Here is a 22,557-nt window from a genome sequence, read left to right on the forward strand (position 1 = left end):
TTTATTTTGGGGTTTTTTGGTACTGCTTATGTTTTAATTGCAGGCCACCCAAAGTCATGAAAGTGAGATAAGTAGTGTCAGGACTTGTCCAAGAATGATGTCACAAAATCCAAAATTCAGCTCATCAATTATTCACACCAACAGACGGACTCTTGCCAGAGTAAACCCTTACTACTCTCACTCCAACGGATATATCAAGAGATCCTAGGAGTGGCTATCCTAAATCTCTTCCTCTTCCCATAATCCAGCTCCAGATTGTGCTGTCTCTTGTCTCGCCCCCCCCTTTGGAATGTGCTCCCTCTTTCCTGGGCATCTGCCACTTTAGTAGACCATAACAGGAGTCTATATAAAATGAATGAATGAATGACTCTCAGTTAATCAATCAATGAAACAATCAATGAATTAATCAATCAATAGTTCTGTCCCATTGACATGGATATGTCTGACAACTAACTACTCAGGTCTCCTAGGCCTTAAATGTACTTGGCATCAGAACACAGATGACGTTACCTAGTTTGGGTAATGAAACGTCTGCAAGAATGCAATCAAGCTCAGAGAGCCTCAAGAAACCCCTCATTCTTGTATTTCCCTCTCACCACCTTAACAATTGACCCAGTTAGCTTTTCTGGGTATTATTTTCCCCTTAGTTTTTTATGCACTGTACACATTTTTGTGAGGCTGATCTATACCCTCATCAATTTTATCATCTGTTTCCCAAACACAATTGGCTGCAGACAAGCAACACTCAATGGTGGTTCATGATGGACATTTGGGATTTGAGTGGCGCCCTGGCCATAGATCTCCGGGCCATCCGATTGACAAGCCAGCAAACTCTGGGCTAGGTGAAACTCGAAAAATTAGAATATCGTGCAAAAGTTCATTTATTTCAGTAATGCAACTTAAAAGGGGAAACTAATATATGAGATAGACTCATTACATGCAAAGCAAGATAGTTCAAGCCGTGATGTCATAATTGTGATGATTATGGCGTACAGCTCATGAAAACCCCAAATCCACAATCTCAGAAAATTAGAATATTACATGCAATCAATAAAACAAGGAGTGTACATAGAACAACATCAGACCTCTGAAAAGTATAAGCATGCATATGTACTCAGTACTTGGTTTGGGCCCCTTTTGCAGCAATTACTGCCTCAATGCGGCGTGGCATGGAAGCTGTCAGCCTGTGGCACTGCTGAGGTGTTATGGAAGACCAGGATGCTTCAATAGCGGCCTTCAGCTCTTCTGCATTGTTCGGTCTCATGTCTCTCATCTTTCTCTTGGCAATGCCCCATAGATTGTCTATGGGGTTCAGGTCAGGCGAGTTTGCTGGCCAATCAAGCACAGTAATCCCATGGTCACTGAACCAGGTTTTGGTGCTTTTGGCAGTGTGGGCAGGTGCCAAGTCCTGCTAGAAAATGAAGTCAGCATCCCCATAAAGCTCGTCTGTGGAAGGAAGCATGAAGTGCTCCAAAATCTCCTGGTAGACGGCTGCGTTGACCCTGGACTTAATGAAGCACAGTGGACCAACACCAGCACAGTAATCCCATGGTCACTGAACCAGGTTTTGGTGCTTTTGGCAGTGTGGGCAGGTGCCAAGTCCTGCTAGAAAATGAAGTCAGCATCCCCATAAAGCTCGTCTGTGGAAGGAAGCATGAAGTGCTCCAAAATCTCCTGGTAGACGGCTGCGTTGACCCTGGACTTAATGAAGCACAGTGGACCAACACCAGCAGATGACATGGTTCCCCAAATCAACACAGACTGTGGAAACTTCACACTGGACTTCAAGCATCTTGCAGTGTGTGCCTCTCCATTCTTCCTCCAGACTCTGGGTCCTTGGTTTCCAAATGAGATGCAAAAGTTGCTCCCATCAGAAAAGAGGACTTTGGACCACTGAGCAAAAGACCAGGTCTGTTTTTCTTTAGCCCAGGTAAGACGCTTCTGACGTTGTTTGTTGTTCAGGAGCGGCTTGACAAGAGAAATACGACATTTGAAGCCCATTTCCAGGATCCGTCTGTGTGGTGGCTCTTGATGCACTGACTCCAGCCTCAGTCCACTCCTTGTGAAAGTCCCCAACACTTTTGAATGGCCTTTTCCTGACAATCCTCTCCAGGCTGTGGTCATCCCTGCTGCTTGTGCACCTTTTTCTTCCACACTTTTCCCTTCCACATAACTTTCTATTAATGTGCTTTGATACAGCACTTTGGGAACATCCAACTTCTTTTGCAATTACCTTTTGAGGCTTTCCCTCCTTATGGAGGGTGTCAATGATGGTTTTCTGCACAACTGTCAGGTCAGCAGTCTTCCCCATGATTGTGATTCCTACTGAACCAGACTGAGAGACCATTTAAAGGCTCAGGAACCCTTTGCAGGTGTTATGGCTTAATTAGCTGATTAGAGTGGGACACTTTGAGCCTAGAATATTGCACCTTTTCACAATATTCTAATTTACTGAGATTGTGGATTTGGGGTTTTCATGAGCTGTAAGCCATAATCATCACAATTATGACAAATCACGGCTTGAACTATCTTGCTTTGCATGTAATGAGTCTATCTCATAGTTTCCCCTTTTAATTTGCATTACTGAAATAAATGAACTTTTGCACGATATTCTAATTTTTCGAGTTCCACCTGTACCTGGATATGGAGTTGATCTGAAGCCTGCGCTCAAGCAGAGAAACTCAATGGTTTGGAAGGGGGGACAAGTGGATGATACGATACAAAAGGATAAATTTCTCTACTCTCCATTTTTCTTTTTTTCTTTTTTATAGATAGATTTTATAGATTTTTTTGCCCAAGTTATCATTGTTTCTTTGACTTCTTCATCTTCCATCTTCAAGTTTAATAAAAATTTATAGAGTTTCTTAATCAGTTTTTCATCTGATGACAATAGTATCTGGTCACTATTTGATCTTTATAAAAACCATATGTTTTAGCATCTTTTTCGTATCTCATTTGCATTTGCAAGTGTGGCCACCATGATAGCTCAATGCCCTGTTCTTCCAATTCTTGTTTAGTTTGTAGTTTCCCTTCAGTATTGAAAATGTCTCTGTATGTCACAAGTTTCTCATAGTTGATTAAATTTGGGTGCACAAACACTTCCATTGTTGAGATCCATCTTGGTATTTTTATATAAATTTTCACTTTTATCTTTTCCAATGTCAAAAGCAAAGCATTTCTTATATAATGATTTTGAAAGTATTTATAGATTTTATTCTTCCCATAACATAGAAAAGCGTGCCATCCAAGTTGTAAGTAATCTTTTGTTTCTAAGGGTTATCCACTCTTTTAACCATGTTAATGCAGCTGCTTGATAGTACAGAACCCAGTCTGGTAGTCCAAATTCTCCATTTTCTTCCTGTTCTTGTAGTAATTTCAATCTTATTCTGTTTTTTTTCCTTTGCCAGATAAATTTCAAAATCAATGCATTTAACTCATAAATTTTTTTATAGGTATTGTTTGGAATAAAAAAAAGTAGTTTTGTTAAGTTATTCATTTTCACTGTTGCTATTCTTCCCAACATCGATAATTGTAGATTTTTCCATCTTTCCAAATCTAATTTTATTTGTTTTAATAGTTTAAGATAATTATCTTTTTTAATGTCACACACCTTGCTGTTAGGTACATCCCCAGTTATTTAACTTTCTTAACTATCTGAAGATCTGTTTTTCTGACAATTGGTTTCTTTGTTTATCTGTAAGGTTTTTAATTATCACTTGTCTTGTCTCTGTTTATTTTCAATCCTGCTACTTCTCCAAATTCTTCAATCTTTGTCAATAATTTAAGGCTTGTCTCCAAGGGGTCTTCTAATATAAATACCAAATTGTCCGCAAATGCTTGTAATTTATATTTTTCATCTTTTATCACCATGCCTTTAATTTATGGGCCCTGTCTAACATTTCTATTCAGCACTTCCAGAGTTAAAATAAATAATAATGGAGATAGTGGACACCCTTGTCTTGCGACTTTTTTAATGTTAAAATTCTCTGTAAAATCTCCATTTACAATTACTTTAGACTTTTGTCTATGATAAATTGTTTGTGTTTATGAAATTTTCTTCAAAATCCATATAATTTAATTGTTGTACCATAAATTGCCAGTTAACATTATCAAAGGCTTTCTGCACATGTAAGAAAATTAATGCCATTTGTTTCCCTGCATGCATTTCATAATATTCTGAAGTATCTAAAATCATTCTTAAGTTGTTCTTTATTTGTCTCTTTGGTAAAAATCCATTTTGATCTGGATTTATAAATTCAATCAAAAATCTCTTCAGTCTTTCTGCTATTATTGAAGCAAATTTTTTTAATCCACATTTAATAGAGATGTTGGTCTGTAATTCTTTATCTGAGATGAATCTTTCTACGTTTTGTATAAATTCTTTCTCTGTCAATAGCGATTGATTCAATCTCTTGTATGTTCATTCTTAGTTCAGCGGATAACCATATCATATCAATTCTAGACCATAATTTATGCCTATTTGAGTAAAATGCATATTGAGATTTCTTTGGATTTTTTTCTCTCTACATATCCTATATATAAATTTATTCTGCCATTTTGAAAAAGGCCTTAGGCAGAGTGTTCCTACCTTTTTTCCCTATATTACTACTTCTATAGTCTAGCTGTCCATCTACAACTGTGTTAAAGTCTCCTACTAAGCAAATATTTTGATATTCCATTTCCACTATTTTCTTATGCAATTTTGAGTAAAGTTCTTCTTGTTTGTTACTCTCCATTTTTCATTAATGACTTGGGTGAAGAGGAGAAGAGCCTATTTACTAAATTTGCAGACAACATTAGATGAGATAGCTAATATTCTAGAAAACAGAAAACCAATTGATATCTATCTTGCTACATTAGAGAAAAAGGCTGAACAGGACTGAAATCTAAGAGAGAACAAGGCAAACTTCTTGACTTAGGGTCCCAAAAATTAAATGTACAGGCACAAGTGGGGGATACATGACTTAAAGGGATACATGACTTAAAAGTTTAGAAACTAAGTATGGGTCAAGAGGGTGCTGCGATTGCAAATTAAAAAAAAGACTTGCAAATTTTAGCTTGCATCAACAGAAATGGATTTTCCAAATTGTAGGAAGTAGAAGTTCCATTTTACGCAGCACTGGTGTGATTCCACCAATGGTAACAACATCTCCAATTCTGGACGCATTTTTTAAAAAAGGATTCAGGTGAACTAGGAAGGCAATAAGGATGATCAGGGAACAGAAATTAAGTCTGTTAAGGAGCGTGACGGAACGGGATCCCCCTGCTCCCCTCTCTGAAACGGGCCCAGCTAGTCTGCAGCAGGCCTGGCAAAGCATCAAGGAAAGGAAGCAGCTTACCTCCATGGTGTAAGTCTTGCCAGCACCAGTCTGTCCATAGGCAAAAATACAAACATTGTAACCATCGATGCATGATGTGACCAGCGCCTGAACTTCTTGGAAGACCTTTGGGGGGAAAAACAGGCTCAGAAATGCCCTGTGAAAAGAGGCCCCAGAGGGACATTCGCATGAACTGTCTTTTTAACCAAGAGATTCTTGGAATGTCAAGTGAACCAGAAAGAAGAGAGATCATAGGAATGATCACCCTAGGAATCCCCAGATATTTAGTAGATTCTTATTCCACCTTTATTCTTTTATGAATAACTCAAGGTGGCAAACATACCCAACACTCCTTCCTTCCTTCCATTTTCCTTTCAAGAACCATGAAGGAGAGTAACTGCCTCATAAGTCACTGACCTGGCTTTTGTGCCCAGGTGGAACTAGAAATCCCTGTCTCCTGGTTCCTAGCCTGGTGCTTTAACCACTAGAACAAACTGGCTCTTACAGTTGAGGAACCCTGCAAATGAGTTTCCTTCTACACACACACACACACACACACACAGACACCGATTCTCTAACCCAGAAGATCCTCACTTACATCTTCCTGTGTTGCTTCTGGGCGGAAAACTTTGTCCAGTTCAAATGATACTAGCTTCCCTTTGTGCATCAGATGTAGGACGCCATCATCATCAGGGTCAAAGGTCACTGCGCTCACAGCTTCTGGCCCTTCACCATCCTCTATTTGTATTGTCCTAACACGGCCAAACACTCGGATATTACCTTTAACAGGAAATGATACCGTTTAACAGTAACAGAGACAATCCAAAGCCTTCCCCAAATTATGTTACTGCTGCAGTGAACAAAACCAAAACTTCAAAGAACAATAAGAGTTGGAAGAGACCTTGGAGGTCTTCTAGTCCAACCTTCCTGCCCACGGCAGGAGATCGTATACCATTCTGGACAAATGGCTGACCAGCCAATTTTTGAAAACCTCCAGTGATGGAGCACTCACAACTTCTGAAGCAAGCCATTCCACTGATTAATTGTTCTCATTGTCAGGAAACATCTCCCTAATTCTAAGCTGAATCTCTCCTTAATAATTTTTCACCCATTACTTCTAGTTCTACCGTCAGGTGCTTTGGAGAATAAGTTGATCCCCTTTTGTTTGTGACAGTCTCTCAGATATTGGAAGATTGCTGTCATGTCACCCCTAGTCCTTCACTTCGTTAAACGAGACATACTTAAGAGTCCTTAATTGTTCATCATATGGTTTAGCCCCCAGACATCTTATCATCTTTGTTGTTACTCTTCTGCACTCTTCTAGTGTCTCAACATCTTTTTGTATCATGGGTGACCAGAACTGGATGCAGTATTCCAAGTATGGTCTCAACAATGCTGTATAAAGTGCTACTATCACTAAAAGTGATTTTGAAACTAGCCCTTTGTTGATGCAACCTAGAACTGTATTAGCTTTTCTGGCAGTTGCAGCGCACCGATGGTTCACACTTAATTGGTGGTGTACTAGGATACCAAGAACTCTCTCATAACTGCTATTATTGATCCAGATGCCACCTTTTCTGTTGTATGCCTGTGCATTTGGCTTTTCTTGCCTATGAAGGACATTACTTTTCTTGTCACTGAACTGCATTTTGTTGGATAGGGGCCACTGCTCAAGTCTGTCAAGGTTCTTCTGAATCCTGAGTCTATCATCTAAAATGTTACCTACTCCCCCCCAGCTGATGAGTTCTCCTTGTGTCCCCTCATCTAGATCATTTATGAAGGTGTTGAAGAATACTGGCCTAAGACAGACCCTTGAGGTTCCCCACTGAATACTTCCCTCCATGTAGACGTATTTCCACTGAGGACTAGATGCTGAGTGTGCTTGCTCAGCCGGCTATGAATCCATTTGATGGTGATGCTGTCTACTCTATGCCATATTTTTCTATCTTACTAAAAAGTAGGTTATGGTCTATTTTGTCAAATACCTTACTGAAGTCTAGGTAAACTATGTCACAGCATTTTGTTTATACACTAATTTATCAAAAATAAGTTTTGTCTGGCATGGTCTGTTTTCAACAAACCCACGCTGGCTTCTATTGTCTTCTTCATCTGGCAACAAGACTCAAATGTGATCCTTGATTATTTTTTTCCAGATCTTCCCAGTATTGATGTCAAGCTGATTGGTCTCTAGTTTTCTCTATACACTTTTTTCCCATTTTGTAAATTGGAACACATCAGCCCTTTTCCAATCCTCTGTGAGTTCTCCAATGCTCTAGGATCTTTGAAAGATTACGTTCGGTGGTTCCAAGATCGTGTCTGCCAGTTTTTTTTTACAAAACCCTGGGATGTGATGCATCTGGTCTTGGTGATCTGAACTTATCTGGAGTAGACAATCCCAAAGATGTTTTTCCAAGCACTTCCTTGTTTTTTCTTTGAAAAGGTTTTGCTTTTGCTTCTCATCCAAGAAGCTTCTGCAGTTCTAACTCAGATGTTAGAACTGAAGTAGCTTCTTGAATGAGAAGCAAAACATTTTCAAGAAGAAAAGTAAGAAAGTCCAGTTGCCTTTTGAAAAAGCACCTTTGGGACAACCATGACCTGGATGATTGAGAACCTCCATAGACACCTACGGTGGACAAGTGTTGTCCTACCTTTTTCTTGCCTATTTTGACTTGCATTCCTATTCTGCCTCCCACAGAAGAGTACTGGACTTTTAGTAGGTTAGAGTATTTTTGTTTCTTTTGCATGAAAATAGATGAAAAGAATGAATTAAGCAGTTCTGATTTCTCCCTGCTGCAACGTCAAAGGTTGACTGTAAACTTCTTCCAATTCTGGGCTCAGAGCAGAGTTAAGTAAGTGGACGAGATGTTTCCTGACTCCCATCCTCAACCCAAGAGGTCCGCCATGTAAGGCCCCGTTCCTAATGGCTGCTTCCTTCAGTCAAGCAGCAAATCACAGGCAGCCCCTCCCCCACCTGCAATCGAGTCCTTGGATCTCAAAATGTGCCTCCACCACGTCAGGCAAGTCTCCCGTTTCAGATCAGCAACTTTGGCCGACCCACCAACGCTCCCACTGTGCCCCCTAAACACGCAACACAGACAATGGAGGAGCAAACCTTTCAATCGCACCAGCTCATTGTGGCATTTCTTCCGGAGTTGCAGCTCCTTCCGGTATTTTCTCAGCAGCTCCCGATTGGTGCTGCTCACTTCTTCAACGGCTTGCCCAATCTTGGAGAAAGACGAGCTGCTTTAGGGGCTTGTGTGCGCCTCTGCCCTTCCCAGGCCCCTCTGCCTCCGAGGAGCAGGAGCTGCTCTCCTCGGGGTAGGAAAAAGGACTTGGGCAGCAAGAGAGACGGAGGACGAGCTCACCTCAGCCCTGGCGCTCTGCAAAGCCTCTTGCAGCAGAAGAGGGAACTCCCTGACCTGGCGCTTCAAGCTGTTGTAGTCACCGGTGAGAGTGCGAAGCGCCGGCTGGAGTGTGAGCAGATTGGCCCTCACGCCTGCAAAAGGGAGAACTTCAAAGCTGGCCTGGAAAGTGCTCACTTTCATTGGCCTTTCCCCTTTTCCACTCACTCCGCGATCGATCGGACAACTCAGGAGACACCGAAGGAGCCTCTTGGCTGCCGCTCAGAAAGCAAATCAGACCCGGCGGAGGACGATCCTCCAGGTCCAAGCTACGCACCTGCCAGATTTTCATGGACAGCTTTCATTTCTAGTTGTGCTCGAGCAAAAGCTTCCTCAATGGCTCGATTCTTGTCCTCCTCCAAGTTCTGCATTTCTTCCAGCATCTGCTCCCGGGACTGCTCTAGCTCGGATTCATACACCGTCACCTGCAGGATGGACACACGGGGTTCTGAGGCTTCTCTCCCTCTTCTTGAGCAGGACCTGGGGAGCTTCTCCTGCCACTTAGGAGAAGAGAGGAGCAGCAGCTCCAGACACGGCTTTGATTGTGCAATTGCACGTTTTAGAGAGAGTCGGCAGACAACGCAACCCCCTCCTGTGTTCTCCCTCACCTTTATTCTCATCCTTGCAAATGGTGATCAATTGATCACCTTTGTTAAGGAAGAACGGAATGAGCTAAGCAATACTATTTCATCTGCAGCACCAGAAAGCTGCCCTCCTACTAGAATCCAGGGATACAAGTTCTCCCTACAAGTACGAGTAAAATTGTTCCTCAACTTACGATTTTCTTCAGTAAGTGTGATATCACATGACCACATCACTTAACACCATGCAGTCCCGGACGACTGTTTTACTGGGGAAGCTGGCAAGAAGTTACAAGTCAAAGGCCAGCAGACAGGTAAATGGCTGCAGCCAGGTGAGGGAGAGAGCGAGGGGGTTTGCAGTGAGGGTCAGGAGGATGTGCACAGGTGTGGTGCAAGTCAGGGAGGGAGGGTGGGAGTGTGCAAATGGCTGGTGAGGCGCAGGTGTGGTGCAAATGCAGAGGGGTGGAAAGGATATGCAGGTGGGGAGACTTACCCCAGCGACTCGTGACTGCTGGCTTCCCCACTGACTTTTTGGGGAAACCAGCAGGGAAGATTGCAAGTGGTGATCATGTGATCATGGGGTACTGCAAAGTTACAGGTTTGAGCTGACTGCCAAGTGCCCTACTCATGATCCTGTGATGGGGTGGGATGCTAGGACAGGGGGAACTCTGAGGACTGGTCATAGCTGAACTTCAGCACAATTTTGAACAGATGCTGGAGGAATATGGGTAGGTCGAGGACACTCTGCACTTTGGGGCACACCTGATTTAGGCTTCAGAATGGGAAGAACCACAGGGAGGGGTGCCCTGCTGATCAAAGCTGCAGCAGCAAAGAGGAAGTGGACCGCAGCATTCAGAACCTGCACTCGGCTCCTTCCCCAAGGGACCAGAAGCCAAAGACAAAGAAGCACCCGTGGCGACCTCCAAGCGAGAGGGGGACCTCTCCTTCTTCTTCCCCTCTGCCTCCGGCCTTCTCTCCTCCTCCTCGTGTTCAGGAGGGCTTACCTGGGCCCTGAGCTGAGCCGCCGCCTTCTGGGAGTTCTGCAGTTGCTGCTCCATCTCCTTCAGCACCTGCCTCTGCATCCCAACCTGGTCCTGCAAATACTGGTTCCGCGACTGGGCTTCGCTGAGGGTCTGCTTGGTCTTGGAGGATTCAACTTCCATCGTTTTGATGACATACTAAAGGAAGCAGAGCAGCCCAGGCTGAGCCCTCCCCAGAGCTGGAAAGAGGGAAAGAACTGGCCTTGGACCACCTGCCCCATCAGTCCTCCGGGCGCTGGGCAACGCCGACCTCACCTTGACCTGATGAGGCTGGGCCTTGAGGCTCGCTATCACTTCCTGGCTGTCCCGCAATCTCCGGCTCAGCCGCTCCTCCTCCTCGGCCCTCTCGGCCAAGGAGTCCTTCAGCCGCAGCTCTACCTCTGCCAGACGGTTGGTCTTCTGCTCCACCTCCAGGTCCAACTCTGAAAGGCGTCCTTTGGCTTCTTCTGCTTCCTGCTTCAGTTGTGCCAGCTTCTCCTGCAGTTTTACGTTCTCCTGCGGGAGGAAGGTGAAAGACCCCTCAGGAACAGGCCCACCTGCAGGAGGGCCGACTGGAGGAGCGACGCCTCACCTGGCTGTGGGCACAGTTGGTGCACCTGACTGAATGCCTCCTCAGCTCCTGCAGCTGGGCCTCGCGCAGCTTTAACTCCTGCTTCAGGTGCGCGTTTTCTGCAACCAAGAGATCCCTGTGCTTCTCCAAGTCTGTCCCACCCTGTGAAGAGGCAGGAAGAGGACAGAGGTCAGGTTTCCTCTTTCAGTGCCAATAAAGGAGAATATTTGCAGCTCAGGGTTGAAACCAGGGGTCCTGGGTGCTCTCTGAGCTTGCTTGTTTTCTTGCAGACGTTTCATTACCCAAACTAGGCAATATCATCAATGCTGGTGATAATGTTACCTAGTTTGGGTAATGAAACATCTGCAAAAAAGCAAGCAAGCTCAGAGGGCACCCAGGACCCCTCACTCCTTCAATGGCCAGGCAGTAAGAACAGCAGTCCTTCACAAAAATATTGGAAAGATTAAGAGCACATTTCATCTTATCAGTGGTTCCAAGACACTAACTGAATTTAATTATAAATAGTGTGCGTGAATGAAGATTAAGATGTAATTCAGTCCACAGTTCTTTTGCTTATCTGAATGCAGCATTCGTTTCTAATGCATTTACCGGGGGCAAAACGTTGCAATCTGAAACTATGGAAAACTGGATTAAATTATTCCTATAACCTAAATTCACTGCTTCTCTTTATGTGCACTCAGACAGTAAACAATGGCAGGAGGCAGCCAGCATGGCCTGCTAAACAGAAAGAAGGGCCAGAGCTCTTCTCAGAGGATCTTTGGAAGACGTCAGGAGACTCCGCAAAGGGATGATTCACAGCCAAGCTGAAGAGGGACTCGCTATAAACAAGCCCAGCAGATTAGGTGGAACGCTCTAGCGTCAGACTGCGCAACACAACACCCGCTGGTGTCATCCGTTGGGCAGAGAACCTACCCAAATGACGGCAACAAAGTAAACAAACCCCAATTGATCTAGCAATGAAAAGTATGTGTGTAGGGGGTTAATTATTGTTTTTCCTTCAAACCAACACCCTCATGATTTGTACGTTGCATTGTATACAATATTGCTTTCATTATCAAGCATCAGCATACACACGACAGGCAGAGACTTTGGTTTCCTCAGCCAGAGTTCCTGCTCTTCAGGCTCAGTGTAGACAGACCAGAGTCCTCCATGGGAGGGACTTGCCCACAGGAGGTTCAAAGCCAAGGTGGCACCAACGTCTCACCTCCTGGCAATTCCTCTGCTCTAGCCGTGCCTTTTTTAAAAACAAAAATAAAACCCGGACAACAATGTTTTCTCCCGACAAGCAACAATTCATAGCTTCCTCCAACTGGCCCACAATTCCTTCACTCCCAGCCAACATGCCCCAAATCCTGTCAGTTGTAGACGATGGAATTTATAGTCCAGTACCTCTTGACGGCTCAAAAAGGGAAAGCTACTGTCAAAGACGGGCTTGTGAAGGATCCAGGGGACAGTGAGGCAGAGGAAGAACGTGGTTTATCTGCCATGCAGCAATGCAAACAGCAGGCCTGAGCAGAGCCGTTCCTCAAAAGACCAGCGCAAGAACAGAAGGCTGGCACTGATGCAGCCACATCTGCCTAAATGTGAGTAGTATTGCGAGTGCTTCAAACCAGGTTTTGGGAGTTTCAGAAATAATGCAAGGTTAGCAATTCAGTGTGCTGCACTTCCCATAAGACACATCGCTCTTTGGAAGGTTTGGCACACAAATGGCTAATGACTAATTGTTGGCTAATGACACCAGTTGGGGTTGTCAAACTATTACCAAAGTCCAACCATGCAGCGAGTTTCAGAAAACTACTGGACATGCCTGGAATTCCTTCCATTATTTAAGGCTGCATCACACAGGTCAGTGGAATCCAACTGATGCTGCAGAGACCTTGGAAGTCCTCGCTGGAACCAAGCAAGAGGCCAGAGGCCCGGCAACTCACCAGCGTAGAAGGAAGCCTGTTCATCTCCTGAGCTGGCTTTGGGAGTCTGTCCTTCAGGCTTTCTGGCTGCCAATACAAAAGAGGGCCTGAAATACAATGTTCATTTATACACAAGGAGCAAGGAAATAGTAAGTTAAATTCCACCCGTCAAATTCTGCTTTACAAGTTATTCAGTTGTTTGAAGTTTAGCTCTGGCCTCGGAGCTCCATTTCTCTACTTCTACACTTCCTGGTTAATACAGCTCAGTTTTTAGTTTCTAAATTTTTAATTCTGACTGGCATATCCCAAACATCACACTCATGAACTGTCAACCAGCCTCTTGCAAAAGTCATCTTAATCTCCAGCTGTCAATTCCTTGGTGAGCAAAAAGGAAACAGGGATGGAAAATGATGCCTGGAAATGCCCATCTTGCCTACCCAGCCTGCACTATGATGTCAGCCATGGGTGCGAATCTTCCAGGGTTTATTGAAAGAACAGGAAGCACAGATGAACACACAACTGGGTTTCACCAGAAACCGAGCAAAGGAGAATCTTTCTACATCTTTCCATCTCTAGCACAGTCATGAGATCCTGCGCAATAATGAACAAGCCAAGCCCACAAATGGGATCCAAGTGCTGAGAAAGCGTCATGCAAACAGTGAGGCCCAGAGCAGGAGAAGGCAGACCTTCTTTGCCTGACTTAGGGAAGGCAGTTTTACACCTTTGGGCATTTTCTAAGCACTTAAGATCCTTTCCCGCAACCAAGCCCAGCCGCAGATCCAAAGGGCCATTTCTCTCCACGTCACGACCGGGACTGAGCTAACTCAAGTTCCCCCTTCTAGGCCAAAACGCTACAAGACTCAACATAGGTCCAGAGGCTCCGATCTGTCTGGAGCTGCAGGTTAATGAGAAGGGGCCCAATTAAGTGCTGATTAAGCACTTAGCCCTGCTGGCAAGCTGGAATTGCTTTGGTGGGTCCCAAATGATACAGCCAGAATTCAAAGGTGACACAAGGCCAGGTTCCCTCAGAGGGACAAGCAGGAGGGTGCGAAGCGGACAGGCGGAGCAGTGGAGGGCTATCCACGAGAAGGATCACTCCTTTGGGTGGGGAAACAAAGACGCCTCAAAAGACCCCTGGTCCAAAGGAAAATGCCTACGCACAAGCAAGGGGGAGCAGGCAATCATTACAATGTACAAACTAGGCTTGTTCTACCACCCTTCCCAGAGACTTAGCATTCCCTGAATCAGGAAGGAGCGTGTAGAAACATGGGGTAGAATCCCTTCCAATTCTACAACTCTTAATATAGCACAAGGTATTTTAAAAGCTCTATGCAAATTTTCATTGCCCATTTTGGGTGTGACTTTTCTTTAGTCCCCATCCTCCAATTTCTTAGTTGCATTTATGTATGTATGTATGTATGTATGTATGTATGTATGTATGTATGTATGTATTTACTTACTTACTTATTTTTATTATTGCTGTTTTCCTTGTGGTTTTGGATAATGTGCCAGGAAACATAGACACATTGGCCCATGTTAAAATGAAACAAGCTCAACCTATTACACAAATGCAGGTGTTTTGCCTTTGGTGATGAAGGGCACTGTACAAACACAGCCTTTGGGTCTTGGCATCAGACTCACAGGAAGATCAGAGTGACGTTGAGCCAGAGAGGAGGCAAAGAGGAGGATGTTCCAGCTGGGGCAGGGAGATGGGAGGCCAGATTCCTCAGGTCTTCTCCAGCCAGGTGGGGGGAGGGAGGAAAGGAGGGCTGGTCAGGGATGCCAGCAAAGGGCATCAAAGTCACCTGGAGGATGGGCAGCATCCGGATCTCTCCTCTGAAAGGAAAGTACCTTGTTCTGGAGCTGCACAGCCTGAGAGAGGGAGCCGCTCTCCCGCACAGCAAGTTTTTCCTGCAGCTGCAGTAACTGTTGCTGCAGCTGCAACTTCTCCTCCTGCAGTTGGGCACGAGACTCCACCAGCTTCTGCAGCACTGGGAGACGATGGGGGCCCGGCAAGCTGCTCCGCTTCCCACCAAGGACTCTTCCTCCTGCCAGAAAAGAGGGAATTGAGCCCGGCCCAGCAGAGGAGGGGCCGGCCTGGTCAGCAGCCCCAGGGCCAGAAGTGAAATCAGGACGGGTCAGCCAGGACAGTCCCCTTCTAGAGGACCACAGGCACTTGCTCGCTGCTGCCAGAAGGTGGGGGGTGAGCTGCCCGACCCCCCTGAGCCAGGAAGGCCCACCCATGCCTGGCCACCAAAAGAAAATATCACATTTACGTATTTGTTTGAGTTGCTGCCACTGGTGGATTCAAGCTGACATTTATATTCTCAAAAACAAACTGGGTTTTTCACCTCCCTTCCATCCCAGGAGCCCTGGGGGGAGGGGTGGGCCTCCACTGGGCAGGAGGAGCAAATGCGATGGGAGGCTTTCCATGGGAAGAAGCCGCAAGGAAGCCTGGGCCAAACTGTTGTCCCTCAAAGACAGTGAAGAGAACGTTTCCTTCCCTGAAATTCCTTTTGCTTTCTTCATCAGATCAATCCATTTTTAAAGAAATAAGTAAATATCGAATTCAAAGTAGAAGTAAGAGAAGTAATTTAGCAATTGCTGGACCAACAGTTCTTCTGCGGAGTGTAATCAGCTCCAGGGACAAACGGCAACTACCCTGAAATTGGGGTGCGGGGGGGGGGATTTCACAGTTTGCTTCTTAAAACTGCAGGAAACCATGGCTTCAAAAAGCTCCAGGTTTCTCCCTGATTTCCTGAAGCACCAGAGCCAGGATAATATAAATGCTCCTGTGCTCACTGCATTGCAAATAAACTGGGCTGCCTTAGCCTCGCGTGGGGACGAGGAGGGAGGTGAAAGAAGAAACGGAAGATGCTGGGGTTGACTTTGAACACCAAAGCAGCCTCTTTGGAGACTTCCCTCCAAAGGTCCCAGCCCTACAGATAGCTGTTCTCTCTGCAGTGAGCAGGAGAGACAACTAGAATTACTAAGGACCCTGAACTCATCAGTGACTTTCCTCAATTGTTAAGTTCAGGATTAAAATCTGCTGAAGTGCAGAAAAGTCAGCTGAACAGGGAAGAGAGAAGGAGGCAGAATGGTGGGCTTGAGCTTCTAAAATAGGCTGCTGCGGAAGTGGTGAAACTGAAGTCCTCGGGTGCAAGTTGGGAGCTAATTCCCAGAGAGTCCAGGAAAGGAGGCAGGAAAAGCCATCAACTTGTGTCAAGTTTCCCAGCCACGTCAGCCCAGGGGAGGAGCAGGACAGGGAGGCTGGAAGCAGACCATAATTTTTGTCACTGGCCCCCACTGGCATTTGTTTAAGGCAAGTTTGAAATGTTAATGTATTTTAGCTATTTATAATTATAAAATCAGCACCATGTATATGCTAAATACCATTTAATTTACCTTTAGCCTCCAACTGAGGCTAACATGCACCCGTCTTCCAAAGTTGTACATTCACAACCTAAGATACAATCATAGCCATACAAGCAGAAAAACTGTAAGCAGCAAAATTCCCTTGTCTTTCTTTGCTTCTCTACTACACACTCCATGCAGCTGGCAGACAACAGATCCCCAGCCCTCCTCCTGGCTCCTGACACAGCCGCAGCATCCAAAGAGAACTGGAAACTCCTGAGCAACTCAGGGCTCTGGGACCGTGGGAACTCCTTCCACTGTCTAAGCAACGTATAGATCCAAATGGCATTCTGGATTTCTACCGTTCCCATTTCTTGTCTAAAATAGCAGTAAATGGCTTGCTACTGACTAAAATGAACTCTTTCAGAAGCAAGTTCTCACTGTCAAGTTAAAAACGCCTGGAATGTAAATCCTGCCCTTCCCCATTCCTCATCACTTAATCGTGCACCTTGTTTCCAGTTACTCATGTGGTCCTTACAAATGTCACACCCAGCTGATTTCACTGGAAGAAAAAGATCAGTATGCTCACAACCATACGGTGTGGCACATGTCAAGCAGCAGGTGTCACTTGCTTGCTGAAAATCCTATTCCTCCCCTCCCCCCTCCCTCCCCCCTCTGCCTTTTGTTGAAAGAACCATCTTGGTTATTTCCACAAACCTTAATGCTGGGAGGCTTTCAATTTCTCCTCTGCTCTTGACCCTCTGACAGAAGGCAGGCAGGCACAAGTGCCCTGCGCAAACCACGCAGAATGCCACATGCAAGGTTTGTATCATGGCAGCTTTAAAATGCCGGAGGAAGAATGGCAGCCATCCTGTTATTTTGCTGCACAAGGACCCCCCTGATGAATACCCAGATGGGGCAGGGGTTTCCAGCCTGGTCCTACTCCTTCAAACCTCTTCCTCCAAGGAAAAGGCACGCCGGGCCCAGCTGATCGGTGTGGCTACGGCACTTACAGATCTCCGCTTCCGCTGCCAGAAGGAGCCGTGGCTCTCTAAGCCTCCCCCAGCCCTTTGCTCACTAGCGGTGCGTCCTCTGATGCTCTCCAGAGCCCAGCCTGCTTTCAGATGGCATCTCTGCACATTGAGGGCTTCCTTCTCTGGCTCACCTGGCTGTGAAGCCCCGGAGTAGCAAGAAAGAGGCTTGTTGCAGCTGCAAAGCAGAACCTACCCAGGGCTGCCGCCTCCTCCCCCAAACAGGCCTTGACAAGCTCGAGCTGGCTCTGAAAAGCAGAGCAAGCAGCAGCCTGCAGATCCCCCCCATCTGGCTTCTCTCTGAGAAAAAAGCAAATGAGCCAGACCCCACAGATGCTGCCCCACCCCGCCGAGACGGAGGAGAGCAGGGCTGAGAGCAGCAAAGGGGTCCTACCAAGCTGTGGGCAGGAAGGGGGAAGGGACCCTCCGGCTGGCATCTCTAGCCAGGAGCCAGAATGGTCAGCACTGCTTTCCCTGGGACCCCTGGGGGGGGCGGGACAGTGGGAAGCCAAAGAGGATGCCTGCCTGGGGAGTACCACCCACGCTGCCCATCCAAAGGCTGCCTTCCGGCTGCCCTCCCAGCCCATCTTCTCTGGCTCCGAAGACCCCAAAGGGAACAGAGGTTCCTTCCGCGGGAGGTAAGACCACTGACCGCCCAACGGAAGCTCTGCCCCCTTTTCTAGGTTGCTCCTTTGGTAATGACAGGTGTGCAAGGAGAAAACCAAACCCAATTTATTTTCTTTTTTTTAACAAGCTAAGCAAGGTGTGGTAGGCAAACGGGGTCCTCCTTCAGCAGAGAAACTCAAGAATCTCCTGGGGCTACTAATGCAGCTTGAAGGGAACATCTGGGGAGGATAATGGTGATTAACATCTGGTACTATGGTATGTCTGGAATACCTGCAGAATTTGGTGAAAAAAGTCAAGATGGCGATCACAACAGTGCGAGGAAAGGCTGTGTTGCATGTAAAAAACAAGCAAAACAGTGATCACACCACCAGCATTTTTTTGACCAGCCCTGTGGACAGCCCTGGCCACATCCGGTTTTGCTCTAGGTGGGAGAGCAAAGAGGGCTTTCAATGCATTCTGGAGAGCAGAGAAGATGCCCAAACAAACAACAACAAGCAACAAATCAGAGGGTTGGGAAAGAAATGGATCTCAGCAACGTCCTCTTTGAAGGATGCTTCCAATGCATGAAACTTGGGGCAACAAGATGTTCCCCGCACCCAGAACCTCTCTGCACCCCAAAGTCTTGCCAGTCCCGAGCTGCTCCCAAGGGCTCCAATGGTCAAATTGGTCTTAACCCTGCACCCTCTGGAGATGCTGGAGCAGGTCCTGTTCCTCTCCCAGAACCTCCAGCAGCAAAAGATCCATTAGCCCCATCTCAGTACCTGTGTTCTCCATGTTCCTCCCGTCTTCAGCTTTCCGCTCTGGGGTGCTGCAGCTACCGGCCCAGTGTGACTGTGGCTGCCAAGGTGCCCCTCAATCTTCATCTATCAGCCGCTTTTGCATGCCTTTGTGGAACTGCTGGCAAAACAGAAGTCCTCAGCTGAAGGTGGAACCTCTTCTGACTCACTGTTTTGTCACAGCCAAATGAAGCACCTTTTCCCCTTGGAGCCTTAAGCAAGTCAGGAAGAAGTCCCTGATTATGGAGAGCAACTCAAGCATTGTTGCGAGTCTGTGCTTTGATTCATGGAGCTCTGCAACGGCTCCCCAGGCCTCCTCCCAGCCAACACGCAAGCCTTGGGCAGAGGGTTTCTCTTGGCTGCAAACACCCTGGAGGGCTCAGCCGGTGCCAAGTTGCTGTTTCTTCCCCTGTTTGTCAAGTTCGAGAACAGAATGCTAGAAACAGAGATGTTAGCACCCCCTGCCCACCCCAGGGCTTTCTGAAAAGCAGCCTCTCAGCGCTTGCAGCAGGCCCCCTTGGCATCCTAGCCAGGAGTACGGAGGGATCTGAGAAAAGGGCACATCCAGCCTGTCACTGCCAGCGCCAAGGAGTAGCACCCAAGAGGCATTTCCTGTCCAGCTGCTTATTTAAGGCCATTTGCTAGTATTTATGGATGTCCAACCGCCCTCACAAACCAGAGGGGAGAAAAGGGCCAGTTCAGTTACCCCACAGGCTTGCTTTGCGGAAGGATTCAGGAGTCATTCTTGGCTACCGTGTGAAGCAACAATGCTGTCAACACTCATAAACCCAGAAACATCCACCTATCAAGAGATGCTCAGCGATGTCACGTACACCCCCTTCTCCCCGTGGCTTTTCCTTCTTAGAGACCCTGCTCTGTTAAGGAACCGACCTCAGGAATGTCCCCAGATATCATTCACAAGGTTCAGAAAGCTCTGCAGCCCCTGAAGCTATCTGGTTCTTTGGAGAATTCATCCAAGGTTCTCATTTCTTCCTGGCCGGCAGGAAATCTGGCCGAATGTGGGCCCAGCTGGCTGATGGAAGGCGCCTCTCTAGCTGACAAGAGCAGCTCGGTTTGCCCCAACTGTCTGGCATCCATAAAATGGGTTGCTCAACGGTCCCAGTACCAGCCTGGGCAGGACCCAATTCCTGACAGGCCCTGAACAGTCAGCTGAGAATTGACGGAGGACAGAGCCACACTCGTCCATCACAGGAGCTTTCTTGTTCTGCCAACAACCTGAAATCAACAGCCTAAGCAGTCTCCCCAAATCTGGGATTGCATTGTGCTGTAATCCTGAAAACTACTCAGGAAAACTGATTAATTTTATTCACTACATGTGTTAAATTAGAAAACAAATGAAAATATACGATATCAAGAGAGTAAAAGAATTGAAATGGAAATGGGCTGGTCACATAGCAAGAAGGACCAACGGCAGGTGGACCAAGGTAGTTCTAGAAAGGATCCTACTTGATAAAAAGCATCCAGAAAAAAGGCCTAAAACAAAATGGAGAGATAACATCAGCTAGTATTACGGGCCAAACTGGCAAAGGAAATAAATAGGATTGCAAGAACTGGGCATGGCTCGTCTAGTGACGAGAAGGACCAGGGGAGACATGATAGCAGGGTTCCCATATCTGAGGGGCTCTCAGAGAGAGGAGGGGGTCAACCTATTTTCCAAAGCCCCTGAAGGCCAGAGAAGGAATAGCGGATGGAAACTGATCAAGGAGAGATTCAACCGGGAAATAAGGAGAAATTTCCTAACAGTGAGAACAATCAGCCAATGGAACAGAAGTTGCCTTCAGAAGTTGTGGGAGCTTCATCACTGGAGGCTTTCAAGAAGAGACTGGACTGCCACCTGTCAGAAATGGTGGAGGGACTCTTGCTTGGGCAGGGAGGTTGGACTACATGACCTAACAGGCCCCTTTGAACACTGTTATTCTCTTCTCTTCATTCTATTCTATTCTATTCCACTCCATATATTCTATTCTATTCTATTCTATTCTATTCTATTCTATTCTATTCTATTCTATTCTATTTCTATTTCTATTTCTATTTCTATTTCTATTCTATTCTGTCCCATCCCGTTCTATTCCATTCCATTCTATTCTATTCTATTCCTCTTTCTATTCCATTCTATTTCTATTCCATTCCACTCTATTCTAGTCTACTCCACTCCATTCCATTTTATTAATTACTCTGCCTTTATTATTTTTATAAATAACTCAATGCAGTGAACATACCTAATACTCCTCCCTCCTATTTTCCCATAATAACCCATTGAGGTGAGGAAAGAAGGTCCTTTCTAACTGTCCCAAAGATGCTTTTTCACGAGGTAACTGGACATTCTAGTCTTTCTTCGAAGACATTTCACTTCTCATCCAAGAAGCTTCTTCAGTCCTTTCTAATTGTTCATTTCTATTATTCTTGCCCCATTTCTCACCTTTCTGCATGGTTGGCATTATGATTTATACAATAAAACCATTGTACATGGATCTTTTAAGTTAGAGAAACAACTGAAGGGGAGAAACAAAAGTCTAAACAATCTGACACATTTGGGTTACCTACCATTATAGTCCAGCCACTGGTGGACTGCATCGAAGGTGAGCTTTGGCAGGTGACCCAAGAGACGTTTTGGAATGGCAGCCTAGTAAGGTAAGCAGAGCTGACTCACACGCCGGACAGCTGAGGGTGACAGAGGCAGAGGAGCCATCCAGGATGCATCAGTGTTGAGCAGAGGCGAGCAGCACGTTTGTGCAAGATACAGCAATGCCCAGGAAGGCAGCCTGGGCTTGTGGCATACGTGAAAGATATGGGAAAGAGTTGGGCTGAAGAAAGATCAGAAAAAAGCAGAGTTTTTGTAATGACAGACAAAATCTGGGAACAGACTGAACTTGGCAGGGCAAAAAAGGACTCAAAAAGTTAATGTCGCATCTGAGCAGCAAAATGTGCGGTTGATGGGTAAGGAGAATGAAAGAAAAGATATATTTGTGGGACTCGTTTAACACTCAATGCAAGGGATTCCAGGTGACGCAGAAAATCCGTTTACAATGATAATACAATACATAAAGATTGCATTTAGTTCAAATGATACAGAGCGATACCCAGCACCAACAGCTCTGCCCAAAATTGGTCCTCAAAGGTCCTGCGAAAGACTGAGATCTGCAGCTCTCCTGGCCTCAGGAGGAGGGCTGTTCCAAAGGAGGGGAGCCCCCCCCAGGAAGCCTGCTTCTGGGGCCCTGGGAATAAGGGGGGGGGCTTTCAGCAGGAAAGCTGATCTGCTGGTCACACCCGAGGCTTTCTGTAGAATCCTGCACCTTGATCTGTACCCAGAACAGTGCTTTGGTTGAGACCGTTTCAGGGCTCCTGCAAGTAGCATGCTTCAGAGTTGTAGTAAACAATTTGCACCTTTTCCTACAGACAAATCTTACTGCGTAAAGGCAGTGGCTTTCCTGAGCTGTGGCCCACTTTGTCCCGGCTCTGGCCACTCAACAAAATCTGCCCATGAGAAGAGATGCTGACAGGCGCTTCTGCCTCTGGGCTGCTGGAGACTCCCAGGCCCTCAGCCGCAGGGCTGCTTCCACGGCCGGAGGGATCAGAAAGCCTGGCTCAAAGGGAAGGGGGGGGGAGCCAGAGGGCTGTCCACAAGCCTTTTAAAACCAGCTCAGATGGATTAAGATTTGCTTCACTGGAAAGCAGGTGAAGGGGAAGGGTCTTTCCTGCTGCTGTCCCACACGTTTTTTTAAAAAAAAGAGCCACAGCAAATTAAAAGGAACCTCGACACAGAGAAGACTTGGTAACAGCTTAAAAATAGACTGCAGCAACTGCAGCCTGTAACAACAGCACTCTCTGTTGTCCAAAGGCCCCCCCCCCCCGGCTTCCAACTCCCCCTCCTGAAGGAACCCTGGGAAGAGGTGAGGGCCATCAAGGGGCAAACAGAGGCAGGACAGCCTG

At 46.2% G+C, this 22,557-nt stretch overlaps 1 protein-coding gene across 13 annotated transcripts in view; it reads right to left on the reverse strand.

Moving 5' to 3' along the window:
• The window catches only part of KIFC3 (kinesin family member C3), a 35,069-nt gene that overhangs the window by 9,808 nt on the left and 2,704 nt on the right, over positions 1-22,557 (reverse strand). For 4 of the 13 annotated variants that reach the window (XM_081336169.1, XM_081336167.1, XM_081336168.1 and 1 more), the window contains exons 1-12: positions 19,313-21,040; positions 18,592-18,727; positions 14,624-14,866; positions 12,840-12,905; positions 10,912-11,052; positions 10,596-10,835; positions 10,305-10,478; positions 8,997-9,144; positions 8,684-8,814; positions 8,431-8,542; positions 5,917-6,098; positions 5,340-5,444 (exon numbers count right to left, since the gene is read on the reverse strand). In XM_081336169.1, coding sequence (XP_081192295.1) covers positions 5,340-5,444; positions 5,917-6,098; positions 8,431-8,542; positions 8,684-8,814; positions 8,997-9,144; positions 10,305-10,478; positions 10,596-10,835; positions 10,912-11,052; positions 12,840-12,905; positions 14,624-14,866; positions 18,592-18,693 — 1,644 coding nt within the window. In that variant the 5' untranslated portion in view covers positions 18,694-18,727; positions 19,313-21,040. Of the gene's footprint in view, positions 1-5,339; positions 5,445-5,916; positions 6,099-8,430; positions 8,543-8,683; positions 8,815-8,996; positions 9,145-10,304; positions 10,479-10,595; positions 10,836-10,911; positions 11,053-12,839; positions 12,906-14,623; positions 14,867-18,591; positions 18,728-19,312; positions 21,041-22,557 lie in introns of those variants that run through there. The other 9 variants (XM_081336162.1, XM_081336170.1, XM_081336165.1 and 6 more) reach the window with 8 other exon arrangements.

This window comes from Vipera berus (genome assembly GCF_964194415.1).
Source record: "Vipera berus genome assembly, chromosome: 10".
NCBI lineage: Eukaryota > Metazoa > Chordata > Lepidosauria > Squamata > Viperidae > Vipera > Vipera berus.